Source organism: Magallana gigas, chromosome 4 (assembly GCF_963853765.1).
Source record: "Magallana gigas chromosome 4, xbMagGiga1.1, whole genome shotgun sequence".
Lineage (NCBI taxonomy): Eukaryota > Metazoa > Mollusca > Bivalvia > Ostreida > Ostreidae > Magallana > Magallana gigas.
In genome coordinates, this window is record NC_088856.1 from 57,604,385 (window position 1) to 57,623,302 (window position 18,918).

The window sequence follows — 18,918 nt, forward strand, 5'->3', positions numbered from 1 at the left end:
TGACATCTATCAGATTTCTAACCACGTTGAGGATTTTTCCGCCGCTTCGGAAGGTGTCGGTAGGTGATGTGCATGGTGTTTAATATCTTAGCAAGTCTTGTATCATACTAAGGTTTGGAAAGGCATCTAAAACGAAAAATATCCTATATTATCGAATATTTTACCTTTTGCTTCAGTATCATGTACATGTATACCAAGTTATATATTTTTTCCCCAACATTAGTGTTTACTTATCTTAAGACCAGCCATCATCCATGCTAAAATAAATAAATTTCCTGACCAAGTGGTTTATTATGCTCTCATTGGCAGTCCTTATGTTGGTTCCAATTTTTATCGTTGTCGTTCAATACTACACTTAGTCTACTTGTATGGGTTTTAATCCATTTGTTTAGAGATGCCTCATAGAATCTTGGTGTGGACATGGACACAGACACAGCTTTTAGGTTGAATGACCTCATCATCCTGTTATGTAGGACCGATATCTATTTTACAAATACGTGTACAAGCATATGGCTCCAAATAATAAATAATAATTATTATAAATAAAATAATAAAAAAATAATTCTGGCCAAGGTCATAAATCTATATACCACCTAAGATACATATCATGCAAGACAAATTCAAAATAGTCACGTGACTTTGCATAATTAAAAGAAAAGTAATTCTGCCCAAATGTGTTTAAAAGAAAAAAAGAAAGAAAAGAAACCAAACACAACCCAAAGATAACCACTGGGGAAGTTTTAAAAGTAAAACCACTGTTATAGTACTGTATTGATATTGATCAATAATGATACAAACATATGTATTGACATTTTAATTAACCAAAAGCACATAAATGACAGTTGCATATTGAATCGATTGTTGACTCTTCACTTACTCGTTTGCCTCCCTTTGGACGCATTTATTCTGAACAGTGATATTCTGGGTGAATTCATTAGGTTGTGTTTTCAAACATACTTGTTGGGAAATATTTAAAGGTATCAACCAGGTGGCAATACGCTTCGTAAATGTACTATGTACAGGCTGCTTAGTTGGATTCCCAATGTGTGACGCAAGTGATGTTTATCTGTTGATGTCCTTATGCATTCGTTATAACAAAGTATTGTTCAGACTTGAACAATTAGTGGAAACAAAAGAATTGCTGGAGTATTCAGATAGGACATTTAAACATTTAAAAAAGACTGCATAAAAGAGTTATTGGTTAATGAGGATTGTCTTTGTCCGGGTAAGGTAAGGTCCTTGATTTGAGTTTAGCACTTTGTATTTTAAAGGTATGTAAATGGTACATGTATATACAAAAATCACTGACATGGATTATCTTCAGTGTTAATAATGATGTTAAAATATACATGTATATCGATTGTGTGTGTATGTGAATGTGTGTGTGTGTGTTTGCGTGTGTGGAGTGTGGGGGAGGTTACAGGTAACCAACATATGATGATAACAGGTGCATATAGAAATTGTTCGGAGATTATGTATATTCAATATTTACACTCTCTCTTTTAGACTAAATGCAGTGTAACTCAGTTCGTAAAATACTTAAGACTTTAAACATTGTTACAATGTGAGTTAAACGGCAATTTTCACAAAATACCTTTATTTTCAAGATACATGCACAGTCGTTTCATATCTCGAGTTTTTTCACCGCTATAGACAGCCTCTTTTTCAATACTTTATTTCACATCGTGGCAAAAGCCTGTGTATATTATTTAAAAGGGTCTGTATTTTATCAACTATAACCCTTCACTTGATTCTATGTTCACTAAAGGTGCTGTGATACTAGCAGTCTTCCTCGACATGCAATTATCACAGGTCCCACTCCAATCTTCTAGTACTTTGTTGATACCAGGCTATTAGAATCCGTCTTTGACCAGTGATATCGTTTTGTCAATGCCGAGATGACCAATGTCAGTCTAGATTTCCAATGAAAACATATTCTGTATTATTATGGCTAAAATAACTGTTTCCTTTTTTTCTCAACAAGACCAGCCACCTTCCATACAAGAATAATTTAAAAAATCCTGACAAAGTGGTATGCTATGCTGTCATTGGCAGTCCAAACGGTGGCTCCATTTCTTAGCATTGTTGTTCAATACCACACTACTTGTATGTGTTTCAATCGGTTTATTCAATATATCACCAGAATCCAAGAGATGCCTTCTAGGATTTTGATCAGGACAAGAACAGAGACACAGTCTTAGGGTTAAACAATCACATCCTCCGAGGACCGATGTTTATCATTCAAATAAATAGATCGAAGAATTAAATGAACTCCGTTTTGTCAAAGGTCATAAATCTATATGCCACCTCAAATACAAATCATGGAATGCAAATCCAAAATAGCCCCAAGACTTTCCATAATAATAGGACAAGTGAATCTGCCCAATTATGTTTAAAAGGAAAGAAACCAAACACATTAACTCAAAAATAAAAATAAAAAGTTTCAAAAGTAAAAATACTCTACTGATTTGGTATTGATAAGTAATGATAAAAACATATCTATTGACATTTAGTTAACTAAAAGCATATAAATAACAGTTGCACATTGGTTCGAGTGTTTGACTCTTCACTAACTCGTTTTCCTCCCTTTGGATGCATTCATTCTGAACAGTGATATTCTGGGTGAATCTATTCGGTTGTGTATTCGAATATTTTTATTGGAAAAATTCAAATATTTAAAGGTATAAACCAGGTGGTAATACACTTCGTTAAAGGTGACATGAATTCTTGAATATGCATTATTCTTCTTTTATCGCTGTCTACTGCCATATTAGTTGTCGATATTTATTTTTCTGCTTATCGCTACACACCCCCTATAGAAGGCCGAGAGCACCAGTCATGCTTCCCCGCTTTCACGTATTTCATTCACCCGAACACGTTACACTGGACGGAAAGTTTTGTAGAAAGGGGTTTTGAACAAAAAATAATAAGACACACACTGCACTGGTAAGGAATATCCAATGAAAGACGAAACAGGACATACTGAAACTTATTTCAAAAACCATCGTTCAATGTACAACGTTTTGCTGTGGCGTACTGTTATACCATCATACATGCGCAAACCACTAATTATCGCAGATCGTGCAGTGACGGCATGGACTTAAGATATCGGAGTGGTTTTGTAGAAACTGATAAAAACGATATTTCGTTATCACTTTCTTGGATTTATTATCACTGTTATACTATGTTGGATGTAGTGGGACCTTAGTCTACGATATGATGTAGACATTATGCACTCTGATGAACGACACACGTGCTCGATGTGCACGTGAATATGTATATGTGCAAGCTTAGGATAATACAGATACATTGGAAATCCCTTTAAAGAATATTTCCTATTTTATTTTATTTTGATTGTAGTTTCATTTATTTCTATTTACAACAAATTACTGTAATGTTTAGATCATGTTTTAAGCAGTTTAGAAGTCCGAGCCAGTTGAGAGCGATCGAAACTAATATGGCGACCGAATACTTAATTCATGTCAGCTTTTATGAACAAGTATTGATATGGTTAGTTAAATTCTAAATGTGTGCGTCAGAGATGTTTATCCATTGATGTCCTTATACATTCGTTATAACAAAGTAATGTTTAGTCTTCGAACAATTAGTGGGGACAAAAAAATGACGTAAGAAAATGTTATGTGGAGTATTTATGCCAGACATTTAAATGTTTAAAAAGACTGGATAAGAATTGTTGGTTAAATAGGATTGTCTATGTTCAGGTAAGGTAAGGTCCTATAGATTTGAGTTAAGCACTTTGTATTTTAAATCACTGAAGTGCATTTATTTTAGCGTTACTTATTAATGATATTAAAATGTTTATATATATATATATATATATATATATATATATATATATATATATATATATATATATATATATATATATATATATATATATTTATGTAGTGGGACCTTTTTAGATTTATTTAGTATTAAGGTAGTTTTGATTCACATCTCATTTATTCATTCATGCATTTTAATATTTTCCATCTTACACCAAGTTCAGATATTGCATGCACAAACGTGTATCATACATTGATATGAGGTTATTCTACTGTCATGGTTGGCGCTGGTACAATACAGAGCCTCACGGCTTAAAGTCAGTTGTGACAAGTATGTACATGTGTATAAAAGATGGCCTGATTAAAGAGGAGGGATATGGACCTGCAGCAGAATATTTATCCAAAAGATTACATAAATATATGTACGTTATTCTACATTTTGTAAGATAAAAAAAAAAATAATAATCAAAATTTAGAAATAGCACATTGACAGTGATATAAACATGTAGTTAGCAGGGAATCAATCTTTGTGCACCCAAACCCTTTTATTTTATCCCAGAATTTCTCAGTAATCAAATCATATGTGGATCTTAAGAAAATGGAGTCAGGGGCCCCCCTCTCTCTCTCTCGCTTGGTAAATTCTAAATTATCAAGTTCACATGGCATAGTTACCATAAATAGGCCTCATAACTCGATGGCAAAAAGGAAATTGTCGTTTGGAACTGTTATATATAGTAGGTTTGTATAATAGAGTATTTTGGACTATTCTAAAGTGGTCAGTTATTCTTTCTAGAACATTCTTGAGTGTCCAGGTAATTCATGTATTTTCTTGTACGTATAATTTCTAGAATTTGCTAGATTTATATTTACTGTAAACAGTGCTCATTAGATAGCCTCTCATTTGAACTCTAGATCTTGTTCGAAGACATTAAACTGAGAACTGTTATCTAATTACTGGGACATTGTGATTTGATCCATTCGGCAGATTGTAACGGACACTCTTTAGTTAGGATTCTTATAGTGTAAGTTGTATTTTTGTGTGTGTATATATATATATATATATATATATATATATATATATATATATATATATATATATATATATATATATATATATATATATATATATATATATATATACACACTACAGCCAACGCCCGTATTTTCTTAAGAAATTTTCCCGTATTTTCCCGCGACACCGTGATGGTGTTTTAATCCTTTCCGCGATACACCATCGCGGTATTGTCATCGCGGTAATCGCGGGGCCACGATTTTACCGCGATGGTGTAAGACACCGTAACACGCGTGTTATCTGTATCACGGATTAAACCAAGAAGGAGAAAACAAGCGCTGTTTTAATTATTGTTAGAATTTCGATATAAATATCAATAGAAGAAAAATTCATTATTTTTTTTGAATTATTTTTAACAAAAACTTCTAGAAAACTATTGCTACATGTATTTTGGTAATGTTGTTCAAGAGTCCCAAACATAGCAATGTATTACGCAAATCATGCATATAAGTGTACTTGAAAATTAGTAATATTTTATTTTAAAGTATTATTTTTTTGCATATTATGAGTTGTAAATATGCCACAGATTTAAAGAAGACAAATATTGCACGATGTACTATTATAAGGTCGCTACCGTAGGCATCAACGCAACGTGTATGTTTCCCCTCAATCTGACTCTTATTTAACTCATTAAATATTTCCCGGTCTCTCTCTCTCTCTCTCCCTCTCTCTCTTTCTCTCTCTCTCTCTCGTTTTAAACAAATCAGATTATATGTACATTTAGGACGATCGGTGCTAATTATAGTCTAGGCAACGGTATGGTCAATCATGGAACAATTATCACCTTGCAGGACAAGTGTCACCTGAAGAAAATCCCGTTACACGGGTCCCGCGTCTAATGCCTTGAGCCATTTAAAAATGACAAAGTATGTGTTAAAATTAGGTAACGGTTGCATATATCGGCCACTTCGGAGTATCGAGAGTATAAGAACAACAGATTATGAATAACGGGACAGCAGTTTGACTTCGAGGGACCAAGGGTTTTGAGAGACCAAGAGAGTCGATTATCTACTTGGTAATATTGGGGGTGGAGGATATGGACCGGAGACTCACTTAGAGCGAAATAATTCATAATTCAGTAATTCAGACAGGTACATTGACAATCAGTCATCCCTGTGTTTACGGGTGTGTAACGATTACATAACACTTCCTGACCATTGCAGCACCCGTGCTCTGACCACGCACCGTGAAGAATTTTATTGAATGCTGAGACTCTCTCTCCCTCCCCCCTTCTCTTTCATTTCAAATAACTAATATTTTATGTGAACTGCTAAAGTAGAACATGTAGCCGTAACGGTATTCTGATTGAAATGCACGTAATAGCACATGTTTCCGTAACGGGCGTTTTCATAAATATCATACCAGGGACGTATATTTAAAAGTCTCTGATCATACGCGCTTTCTAACTTTACTGCATGAAGATAAAATAATGCCTGATTCAGACAGGTATATAGAAAATCACAAGTACGACACAATTTATAGAAAAGCTATCCCTGTGTTTACGGGTGTGTATAACTATTACATAACACTTCCTGTCTCTGACAGCAACCTTGCTCTGACCACGTGCCATGAGAAATCTTATCGAATGTTGAGACAACTCTCTCTCTCTCTCTCTCTCTCTCTCTCTCTCTCTCTCTCTCTCTCTCTCTCTCTCTCGCTCTCCAAAATCAAAATATATAAAATTCTAAGAAAATTGAAAATTAAAACTTTCTTAATTTTAACAAGGCTAGAGGAATAAAAAATATATAACATATCGCGTAAAGAGGTTTTTTTACTTATGCACAAAACACACATCTTTGTTCATATGATTCCCAAAATGATTCAAAACTTACATTCATTCAAACAATCACATTTTTACTTTTTTAGCTCACCTGAGCTGAAAGCTCAAGTGAGCTATTCTGATCACTTTTTGTCCGTCGTCCGTCCGTCCGTCCGTCCGTCCGTCTGTCCGTCCGTCTGTCTGTCCGTCTGTAAACTTTTTACATTTTGAACTTCTTCTCTAAAACTGCTTATCCAATTTCAACCAAATTTGGCACAAAGCATCCTTATGGGAGGGCGAATATAAATTGCAGAAATAAAAGTCCGATCTGTATTCAAAGCGGAGAAAACCTTGAAACTGTAGAAAAAGGGGGGTGCATTTTAAAAAATCTTCTTCTCAAGAACTACTGATTCCAATTCAACGTAGTTTAGCATAAATTATCCTTATGGGAAGGAAAATATAAATTGCAAAAATTAAGGTCTAATTCTGTTTCAAATCTGAGTTATTAGGAAAATGATAATAAAGGAAAGGCGTGTTTCAATCAGTTTAATAGCTTCGGATTCGGCATCCGGTAAAATGGGTAGACAAGACTTGGCCTGGGCAAAACAAAAGATTGGCAGTTATTAATCTGCCAATCTCATTAAAATATCAGGATATTTGATGGACCAGTATATTTATATGTGCTGTAAATATTGCTGCAAAATAATGCGTATTTGGAATTGACGATTGCCGATCTGCCCCGGCTTTTATTTTGCCACGGCCCGGGTTTGCGTACCCATTTTACCAAGACTCGTATTCCATACATCTAAAACGAGGTTCTTTGTTTAAAGCAGCCATGACATTATACGAAAAAGGGTCGATCTGACTATGATGAATTTGCTTGTTGTGCAACAGTTCGCGAATGAAGGGAATTTTTGAAACATGCAAAATATATTGGTGCCGATTTTGTGAAGTAAATTGAGGCTAAATATTTCAATGCGTTGACAGTTTTCACACATGACGTTGGTGTTAGCTTGTTCTGATTTTCGTTTCGTTTTCATTATTTATGCTTTGTAACCTATCGTCTGTATTTCGTGATTTTTACGTATCAAATCAAACAGAGACTTCGGTAAATCAAACAGTTAACAGTTTACCTGCGCAAATTAAGCAAAATCTGATGTATCAAAAAAGTACTGAAATACAATTCATTCTATCGGTAATTCGGCATTATATTTTGCGTAATGGTATATTAATGCAATCGGTTTTGTTGAGATGCTCGGCATTTTCTCGAGTTTATTCAGTTTAAATAGAGTTTGATATCGCTGTCGGAAATATGTAGGTATATACATGTACATGTATATATATGATTCATTTCGAAAAAATAAATTGTGTTCTTTATTTGTTATAGTGCATGTTTCTTGTGTTTTAATTGTTTACAATTTCTATTTACTAACCATATTTGAGTGTTAAGCTTCGAATTAAAAGCAAGATACAGAGATTTGCTCACGATTCTATGTTTGTACACAGATCTTAAAAACTAAAGATTAAAAAACTAAAAAAAATTTCAATATTTATTAAGAAAATTTTCAAAGTCTCTTCTTCCAGAAACCAACTTTAACAACTTATTGTATTGTAAACTTAAACTTTTTTAGCTCACCTGAGCCAAAGTCTTCTCAAAAACTATTAGGCCAGGAAAGCTCAAATTTGAATGGAAGCATCCTCAGATAGTGTAGATTCAAGTTTGTTCAAATCATGGTCCCCGGGGGTAGGGTGGGCCACAATAGGGGGATCATGTTTTACATAAGAAAATCTTTAAAAATCTTCTCAAAAACTATTAGGCCAGAAAAGCTCAAATTGAAATGGAAGCATCCTAAGGTAGTGTAGATTCAAGTTTGTTCAAATCATGATCCCCGGGGGTAGGGTGGGGCCACAATTGGGAGATCAAGTTTTACATAGGAATATATTGAGAAAATCTTTTAAAAATCTTCTTCTCAAAATATTTGGCCAAGAAATCTCAAATTGGCATGTAACCATCCTTAGGAAGTGTAGATTCAAGTTTGTTCAAATCATGGTCCCTGGGGGTAGGGCGGGGTCACGATGGGGGATGAATTTTTATAGATAGAGAAAATCTTTAAAAGTCTTCTTCTCAAAATTATTAGGCCAGGAAAGCCCAAATTTGAGTGGAAGCATCCCCAGATCATATAGATTCAAGTTTGTTTAAATAATAGTCCAGGGGTAGGGTGAGGCCACAATGGGGGATGAATTTTTACTTAGGAATATATAGAGAAAATCTTTAAAAATCTTCTTTTTAAAGAATTTTGGCCAGAAAGGGTTTAAACTTGTGTAGAGGCATCCTCAGGTAGTGTAAATTCAAGTTTGCAAAATCACAGTCCCTAGTGGTAGGGCGGGACCGTGATGGCGGTTTGAATTTTTACATACCGGGTAGGAATATAAAGAGAAAATCTTTAAAACTATTCTGGGAAAGTGTTCGGTTCAAAACTCAGTACTTAGTGTGAAAGCAAAGGTTATGCAGATTTAAGTCTGATGAAACCATGATTCCCTAGAGAAAAATGGGGCCATGAAATGGGGGGGGGGGTATATAGGAATAGAGACAAATCTTCTTACAGGTACAACAACAAAAGGGGCTTGGTATTTACCAAAAAATAAGAGGTTGATAAAAATTGGCAGATTTTCAATTTTTTTAGCAAGATCTACTGTACTCGTTTGTCAAGATATTTTGATACTGTAATGCTAATTTGATCAGAATTAAGGCAATTGTTGCTCAGGTGAGCGATGTGGCCCCTGGGCCTCTTGTTTAAAAATACAAATACTAGATGTGTATATAAAATTTACTTTAGCTGTGTTCTCAATTACTCTCTCCATTCCTGATTAACCCTGAGTATAGTATGTTCGTTAATTGTATTTCAATCGAGTATAAAGTATATCATATAAAGGTAATTTTATGGATGTATTTTGTAAATACTGTGTTATGAATACGCAGAATAGTTTCCTAAAATTTAAATTGAAAAAAAACCAAATTTTCATTTGTTTGAAATTAAATCATTCTATCAAGAAAAGTTTGCTGTTTGAAAGAACGGACTATAAAGTTCTATTTAGCGGACCCCAAGTCACACTATAATTGCTGCAGGTCACCCACCTTGACGGCAACCACCAACATTCTATATACACATACTGTATACGTAATGTTACGCAATTCACCTTCCTCTGTTGGTCAACTGACACTGCGACATTTTAACATGTGATGGATACCCCAGAATAAACTATCATTCATATTTTTAAATCCCGGGTTTTGAACAAACATAAATATTGGGCGACCCACTGAACATCATACTTTTGCTAGATCGGATAGGAAAGTCAATTTTTAAATACACACGATTTTAACATTATCATTTTCGTAAGCTGATTGGACCTTTTTTTATTCTATTTTAAAACGTTTGATAAACAAGTTATACAACTTATATTAATATCTTTCGTTGGCACGGATGTTAGCGCGATGAGGTCATCGATGTGGGAGAAAGTCGGAGTGCTCAGAGAAAACACACGTGTCCAAGCGGGCAACCAGCATATCTATTCAACTAATGTCGATCACGGGATATAACTTGGGTCGCAGCGGTTATGAGCGAGTGCACTTTAAAACATGTTTTATATCTACATGTATTTTGTTATTCATTAAACGAATTCTTTAAATGTATTTAAGAGAAAGGAACAAGTGTAAGGTATGTTTTAAAGGTAAGATTTAAATATGAAAGATTGTAAATGAAATGCTAATTAGTATTATTTTCTCGAGGCGAAATAAGATATTTTGGTGAAGTGTTTATTACCGGGTATATAATTATCAATTAAATTCATTGATAACCAAGAATTGTCAGCGATGAATGTGCCAAGATTAATTTATATGTAACGCCATAGAGTATACAAAATAGTATACCAAATTCTGTATTAGCATAATTACACCTTCCTTTTATATCTCCCACTCTTTATAAAATAATAATAAATTGTAACAATCAACTCCTTTTATAAAATAAAGGAATATGAATTAATATTCATTAATTCTCCCAATCATAGTTCCCGTATGAGAAGAAATTGGGGGAGGTAACTCGCGTTAAAAACCAAGAATAGTTTTCACCTGGGACTGGTTTCACAGTACCGCGACGGTGTGGCCAAGGTGAGAAGTTGTACCGCGAGGATGCGCGGTTTTACCTGAGTTACCTGTGCTAAACCGCGATCAATTTCACACCACGAGGACTCGCGGTAAATACGCAAACTGCGTTGGCCGTAGTGTATATATATTACTGTAAATAAATTATTAAGTTTAACTTTTAATCTTTGTGACTGGGAGATAGAGATGAACAATGCGCAAATAGTTTTAAAAGTTTAACTTACTTCAACTTTTTCCTGGTGTTTTTTTTCTTCTTCCTATATTTTTATTAAAATAGAAAGGTTTACTAGTTTATAAATATGTATCAACGAGTCTCCTTTTTAAGTTTTATATTCAAATAAATTCAATTTTCTATATTCTAAAGTTCTGTACCCTATATACAAATCAGTCCAATGTTCTTGATTGATGCCGTGTTGTATAGCAGCTGTTCCCCCCATAGTAGCCCCCCCCGGAAAACCTGCTATATAGTAGGCTTTTCCCCGGGGAAAAAATGAAAAACGTTTTCGTTCATGACGGAAAAGTATGTGATTTGATAAGAATTATTTATTTGATATTTTGAACGTCAAAATGTATTGATGCGCATATTCACGAATTTTGAAATCAATCGAATTGCATTTTTTCTTAAATTCTCGTTCGTATGATTTTATGTTGAATTGAAAAAAATAGCAAACACTCGAGAACAATTATCAAATATCATTAAATTTATCTAAAATGCTTTAGGTTTTTTCAGAATTATATAAAGTTACTGCATGTTATTTGGATCTTTACGGGCAGATTTAATGCATCAAAGCGTCCGTCGTTACATAATGTCGTCAACGGAAGTGATACATTTGTTTCTTTAATATTTGTAGGTCTTAGGTCACCTTTATGATAACCCACATAAAATCAAAGAAAATCTTGTATATTTTATATTTACATCCTTTAAATAATAATTCAAATGAGATATAATTTATACATGTATTCAAACGTAGATCCACCACCCCACCCACATATCTTCGAGTATATTGATGACTGAAATCAAGATACAATTAAGTGATATTAACCATTAAATTGTAATTATAACATTAAAAGCGGAATAGTTGAATAGTTATTAAAATTTATTATATTCATTATCTGGGACCGAAAAGTCTTGGGGTCGAAATTGTTTGACGCCGAAAAGACCAAACTTGAAGCAGAACAGACGACATTTTGGAAATTTCCAGTTAGGCTAGATAGTTTAAATGGTGTCCGTCTAAGAAAATGAAGATGTAATTTTTTTTAATGATGTGATTTGCTTTGCATTAGGCTATTATTCCCTCGTGCTACTTGTAAGTTATAGTATACATACCAGTGCATTACCCATGCTACGGGAAATTTCTAATTGTGTCTCTACTTGAGCGGTATCAACAATTAATGCAGCACACGGCTTTGAACCAAGTTTATATCAATGAACATTTTCTTTATGCGATATTGTACAGGAATCAAACTCGGAACTCATGCAGTCAGAAAGAAGCTTTACCACTGAGCCGATAGCATACGCAAGGTCCATATATCACTGACCACCACACATGTATTCCAACAATACAGGTGTGAGAGAGAGAGAGAGAGAGAGAGAGAGAGAGAGAGAGAGAGAGAGAGGGGAAGGGGCAGACATGGAGAGATAAAGAGAGAGGGAAAGACAGAAAGATTCGTAAGATGTACACAGAGTGAGAGAGAGCACACAGGTATTGTTTAATTTGTTTAATAGCGTGCGCAGGTCGCCGGCGCGAAGCGAGTTCTACTGACAAGGCACGTGTGAATAGAAAATTCGGACCAGTTGCACATTGATTCAGTGGATTTATTTGGCGTCAGTTACTCAGACCAGTAATGCCCTGTTTTATTGGACCAGCAGTTCTCTGTATATATGGTTTCCCATTTCACACTCTCACGAGAACAAGATAAAAATAATGAATTAAAGACCAGGGGTTTTCCTACTGTTTTTAAACTGGGTCCAGGGTCCGTAAAATTGGGAAAATTGACACGTAAACTGTTGAAATTGGGAAAATTACAAAAAAGTACTATATAGTGTTATTTGAGGACCAACCTATGGACAAATTTTATACTTTATTACTTCTCCCCCACAGAAACTATTGAGTTGTTTGGAAGACTTAATTTATTTATGATGTAACAATGATATATACAGATTTTAAACTTAATTTTTAAATAATACTAGACTTTGACCCGTGCGTGCACGGGTTGACATTGCATATCGGACATACGAAATAGGTACATCGACACACCTTATTATTGACATTTACATAACCAAGCTATAAGCCCACAATAATGCTATTAATTTCACTACACTTTCCTTAGTTTGAACAATCTAACTCGGTCTCGGTAAAGGCCACACCACAGTTAGAATGCCTCCCTTATACCCGTAATGTAGCAGAAAATTGCAGAATCGCTCCGGAACGATTTTGGAGAAAGTTAATGAAGTTGCCTTGAAAATAACCGTCATATTTATCACAACAAACCTTTTTGTAGTTGAAATGTATATTTGTTTTTTATACATTCTTTCATAAGAAATCATTAATATATATGAACAGATTATATAGCAAAAGTTCAATGGAAATTTATTTGTATTATCATTTCTGAGTTTATTCATGTGGAAACATAAACAAAAGATCCCCTTAGCGTTAATGTATTGCGCAAGTGCAAGATTGTAAAATCCAAAAAATCCAGGTGATTTCCGGGATTTTTCGAGGAATTTTCTTTGATTATTAATTAACGAAGCTTAACTGAGAAAAAATAAAAACAAATTGGTAATCTTTAAGTACCAATTATGATTAAATTATATAAAACAAAAGACAGTATTCTTCCGATTTCTCGGTATTAAAGACAAAACATTCGAGTCTATTATTTTAATATAGTAGTATAGAAATGCTACTGAAATAAGATTGAAACAAACACATAGTACTTACATTCAGAGATTAAAAGAAAATACTTTATTTCTCCAAATTTCTTAAAGTTTTCCAATTTGTAAAAGTTAATTAAATTCATGCATTTTTACCTCTTGGTAGATGAAATGCTTCTTAATTGTGTAAACCAATTGACAAACATGCAATAAAATAACTCTTTGCAAAATGACAATGATTTTTGCGTTTGGGGGTATTAGTCCTACCCTTTGAACCATTTACAACCATTATACAAAGGAACTGTTTAATTTTGTAAATAACTGCAGATTTATGATTTTATGATAGTTTTAGCATTTAATTGGCACAACTATTAACTAAGCACTCTATGATAAGTAAAATTTTTACATGTAAGTTTGCTGCAGAAAAGATGAAATAAACTGCAATGAACTTTAATATGTTATAATCTTTATTATTCACCAACATTGTATCTGAGATAAATTCTACTGATAAATAAATGAAAATTCTTATAAATTATGAATAATGAAAATTTACTGAAAAAAATAGGTATGTTTTATTTTATTTTGCATTCAAATTCATTTACGTTACGTTGATACTTTTATTTTAATTGATTTATCATAATTCATTATTTGATAACATGCTGCGCTCGCCCCAACGGTCGCACCGTAAAACATATTAGATAAACCTTATGTAATGTTTCTATGGGGAGGGTAGTCAATCTTTTTTAGACAGAGAGAAAATCAAAGACATAGAGAGAGATACATACAGATACATGTAATGATAGATGTACATAGAGAGTGACAGAACACACAAGTGCTACATGTATATAATTTGTCTATAGATAAACTGTGATTTTGGAATGTTTCTAGGAGGAGGATGGTCAATCTTTTTAGTCAGGTATGAGGATTTCTGATGAAAATTTGATTTCTGAAAAGGGTGAATGGATAGATAGCAATGGTGTGTCAGAGTAATTGAACATTCATGTGTTATAAAAGAGGAGGAGTGAGCTACAACAGACTCATACTCGGGACCCTTGAGTTTAAAAACCAACGCTCTACCGACTGAGCTAAAGGGTTACCCCACTAGCTACAGTCCCTGAAACGTTCTACTTTCCCACTTGAATGGTGGGCGCACTCTAAGCGAACGGTGAGCGAACGGTGAGCGCACGCTGAACGGAATTTGGTGAACGCTAATGAACGGTGAATGATGTGCGAACTCAGAAAGCAAACGGAGCGCAAAGTGAACGGTGAACGCACGGTGAACAATATGTGAACGCTTTATGAACGCAAGATGAACGGTTTATTCGGAGTGTCTTGGGAGTTATCCTTACATTGTATTTCGTTTGTAATCAGGATAAAATAACAAATAAACTACATGTATAGTGCTGCTATCGTAAAAGTTGACAAAATTATTCAGACCAATATCTTGTAAACTGCATCCTATCCTGCAAATAATCTCTATCCTATCCTATAACATATCATTTATATTTACATTGTATTGGAATAAGAGTTAATTAAAACGAAATTTGATATGGAAAGGGATTGGAAAATGCATCTTTGTTTCTCAATAAAATAGGATATGTTAAAGAAACCGAAGAATATCCCTTTAACTGAATGATTGAAAGGACGGACTGAAACTAAATTCAACTCGTGTCCAGAGGGATGGGGGGGGGGGTTAGTAAATCCTGCATTCACTAACTTCAGAGATACTTAAGGCATCCTGGATTTGCTAACCCCCTTAGTAAATCCTGAAGAATTTTTACTCAAGCACATAACTTAGGGAACTTAGATCACACCATCTGCAAATGAACATTTACATAATTATATTTTGAATGAATAAATCCACTTTGTAAGAAATACATGACTGAATGTTTAAAAAAAAATCAATATCTACAGACATTTAGATTTTTTTTATTGTATACTTTTGTAATGTAGGTAAAACTAATTTCAGTTTCCACATCAATAAACTAAGGACATTCAGTAATGCCCTGATTTACATTGACTGTGTTAAAATCAGGGTTAGTGGATAAATTAGTAGTGACTAAGGCTACTTTTCACTGTTTCTCTAAATTCCAAGAATTAAAATAATTCCAAATTCAAATAATACTCTGTTATCAGTTGATATTCTGCTATCATTTTAGGTTTCATCCTCATTGAAGGTAGTGACAATTGGTCCATGCAGTTATGGAAAACCAACAAATAGTCCTGGTATAGTATGTACATTTATTCAATTATGAAACATTAATAATTTATACAGACAATCAATCATTATTATACCCCCGCTCCGAAGGAATAGGGGGTATACTGTTTTACCCATGTGTGTCTGTCTGTCCGTCTGTCTGTAACAAAAATTTTGTCGCATTTATCTCAGCAACTATTCATTGCAGATGCTTGAAATTTTAACTGGTGGCCTCTTGGTACTTAAGGTATCGCTGTGTGTGTGTGTAATCTATTAACAGTAAACTACACGGTAAAAGTTTACATGTAATGAACACTAATTTGAACACGTATCAAGTGATGCAATAATATTTATTTGAATATGATGTGCTTACTTTTTAGGTTATCCTCATTCAAGGAAGTAACAACTGGTCCAGTTATGGAAAACCAACACATAGTCGTGGTATAGTATGTACATTTATTTTATTACGAAACATCAGCAATTTGTACAGCTAATCTCTCATTCTTCTTTCAACACTGGTATGAATCTGGTGAATTGATTAATATATGTTTACATTAAGTACAAAACAGGAAGTAAATTAAAGTGAACTTTCTCAGACACTACCCAATCAGTTTAAAGGTGGCAATGTTGATCATTTTAATCACATTTTATTCAGCTAATCTCTATGTATTCTTTCAATAATAGGATAACTAGATTTTATGTTTACATACAAATGTGAAGGTTGATTCAGCTAAGTGTCGTTGATACTACTACATCACATCAAACAGTCCAACAGGTCAAACAGAGTGAAAAGGGGAACAACTCAATCTCTTTTGTTGCCAGTTTTAATATGAAAAGAGTTATTCCCCTTTTCACCTATTCCTAAATCATTACATTCATGTTTAATATAGATAACAATGTAAAGAGTACTCAACTTTATCCATTACCTAGTAGGAATATAAGTAAAATACAAAATAATTAATATCCTAAAAAAATTGATCCAATACTAGTGTAACATTCTTTGAATAAATGCATGTACCTGAAATGATTGATTGAGACACTGCTAGACAGACACAAGTCATGATGATGCTTGTTCACAAGTCAATTTCTCTCACCAAATATCCCCTACTTAATTTCTTTCTTATCATCAACTTTAAACAGAATTGATTATCAATCCATGTTAATGTGTCTAAAAACTTTCAATGGTCGATTATTTAGTGGGATGGGTTAAATAATGACCGACAAAACAGGGATTCGATCAACGGGTCCTCTGAATTTTAAGTTTTCTCAACTAACTGAGCTATCTGGCACCGTCATCCCACTGTTGTGACCGTCACATTTGTAAGATTTTCACCCATCATTTATTTAAGTAGCTGAACAGCTCAATCCTTAACTATTTCTGTTATCAGCATTTGTTCGGTATTTATTTTTTACATGTATGTTCTCCTGTGTGTCTTTTAGGTTAATGTAATACATGTACATGTACTGTTGTGTAGAATTGTGTGGTCTCTTTTTAGGTCTATAGAGTATGGTTTTCAAAGATACAGTAGACAAGAGAAAGAAAAGAGGATTAATTGTATACTGTATAGTATTCATGAATATTATAAACTGTTCATAAGGCAGCTAACCTGTTCCTTTCTTGGTTACTCAGGTGACCTATTGCTATCGTAAGTTCGTTGTTGTGTGTCATTCATAGACATTATAGTATACAGCTCTTAAATGGGTATGGGGGCAGTAGTCATTTTGTTAACCCTATGGTAAGAACTGTTACTTGAGAGCATAGCAATTTCTTACCAAGAGATTTACATAATATGAACTGCCCTCATTCCCATTTAGTGATTGTTTTTGTTCAAACAAGGGAAAACTATCATTGTTGTAATGTCAGGGCTGGGATATTGTCAAATTATTTGCTCGTGGAATTGTCAAATAATTGGCCAGGGTATGGGGTAAAGCATGGGCCATAAGCCAGTAGTCAAAGACCTCATGTATAATTTGGTTAGTTCCTGTATTGCACACATTTGATAATGATTTGCGCATTGTGTTTTGATAACAATTATAGTCTGTTCTCTTGCTGAACTGCACTGCACCTGTACTTTTTAATGCATTTTACGTAGTAGAACTTACCGAATGCAACAGTTATGGGCCATAATTACAAAATATGGAATAGGATCAACCAAAAGGCAAAGATTTCTGCCCGCCCTCTTCTCTTAAACAGACCTAAAACTTAATAATGGTTATCAATTTTAAAGTAACATGATCAATATATTGATTTAGCATTTAAAAAAAAATTGTATATATTGAAACAAATTTTTCCACAGTCAACTTCAGTAGATTTAAAAACCATAGATAAAAGTTGTTTGAGCATTGGACTTATTTTTTGTGTTTATTCATCCCCGGTACCAAGAAAAAGGATTTATTGAATATATATAGATATAGAATATATATAGAGAAATTATATAGTACATGTTTAAAGGAGAGAGATGGATAATATATGGTGAGAAGAGAAAGTGAGAGGGAGATACATGGAGAGAGATACATTTAGAGAGAAAGATACATTTAGAGAGAGAGATACATTTAGAGAGAGAGAGATCAACAGTCCATATTCAGTAGAGAATGACATGCACGCTGTAAGTTTTCTGAAGGTCATCTCTTGTTGATCAAACTCACTCAGAGATTACACTTTTACATTTTAAGCAGAGAAACTCTCTCTCTCTCTCTCTCTCTCTCTCTCTCTCTCTCTCTCTCTCTCTCTCTCTCTCTCATACACTTATCAATCATTTTTGTCCCCCGCCGCAACGCGGAGCGGGGACATAGAAATGCTGGGCATCCGTCCGTATGTCCGTCCGTCACACTTTTTTGTAAGCGCTCTCATGCCTACAAATTTTGACGTATTTTCATTAAATTTATACCAAATGTTTATACCACTATTACCTTGGTCAAGTTCGAAAATCAGCATTAGTCGATACTTTTTGTTGGAGTTATGGGACTTTGACCACAATAATGACTCCGTTTTATCCAAAAATTGACCTTGTAAGCGGTTCATGCCTACAAATTTTGACGGATTTTCATTAAATTTATACCAAATGTTTATACTA

The 18,918-nt window shown here is 34.0% G+C and overlaps 2 protein-coding genes across 5 annotated transcripts in view; both read left to right on the forward strand.

Moving 5' to 3' along the window:
* The window catches only part of LOC105344902 (uncharacterized), a 151,663-nt gene that overhangs the window by 126,247 nt on the left and 6,498 nt on the right, over window positions 1-18,918 (forward strand). The window lies entirely within an intron of this gene.
* The window catches only part of LOC117683150 (uncharacterized), a 125,727-nt gene that overhangs the window by 36,885 nt on the left and 69,924 nt on the right, over window positions 1-18,918 (forward strand). For both annotated transcript variants that reach the window (XM_066083220.1, XM_066083221.1), the window contains exons 2-5: window positions 12,233-12,341; window positions 15,807-15,878; window positions 16,225-16,290; window positions 17,341-17,406. In XM_066083220.1, coding sequence (XP_065939292.1) covers window positions 17,352-17,406 — 55 coding nt within the window. In that variant the 5' untranslated portion in view covers window positions 12,233-12,341; window positions 15,807-15,878; window positions 16,225-16,290; window positions 17,341-17,351. The remainder of the gene's footprint in view (window positions 1-12,232; window positions 12,342-15,806; window positions 15,879-16,224; window positions 16,291-17,340; window positions 17,407-18,918) is intronic.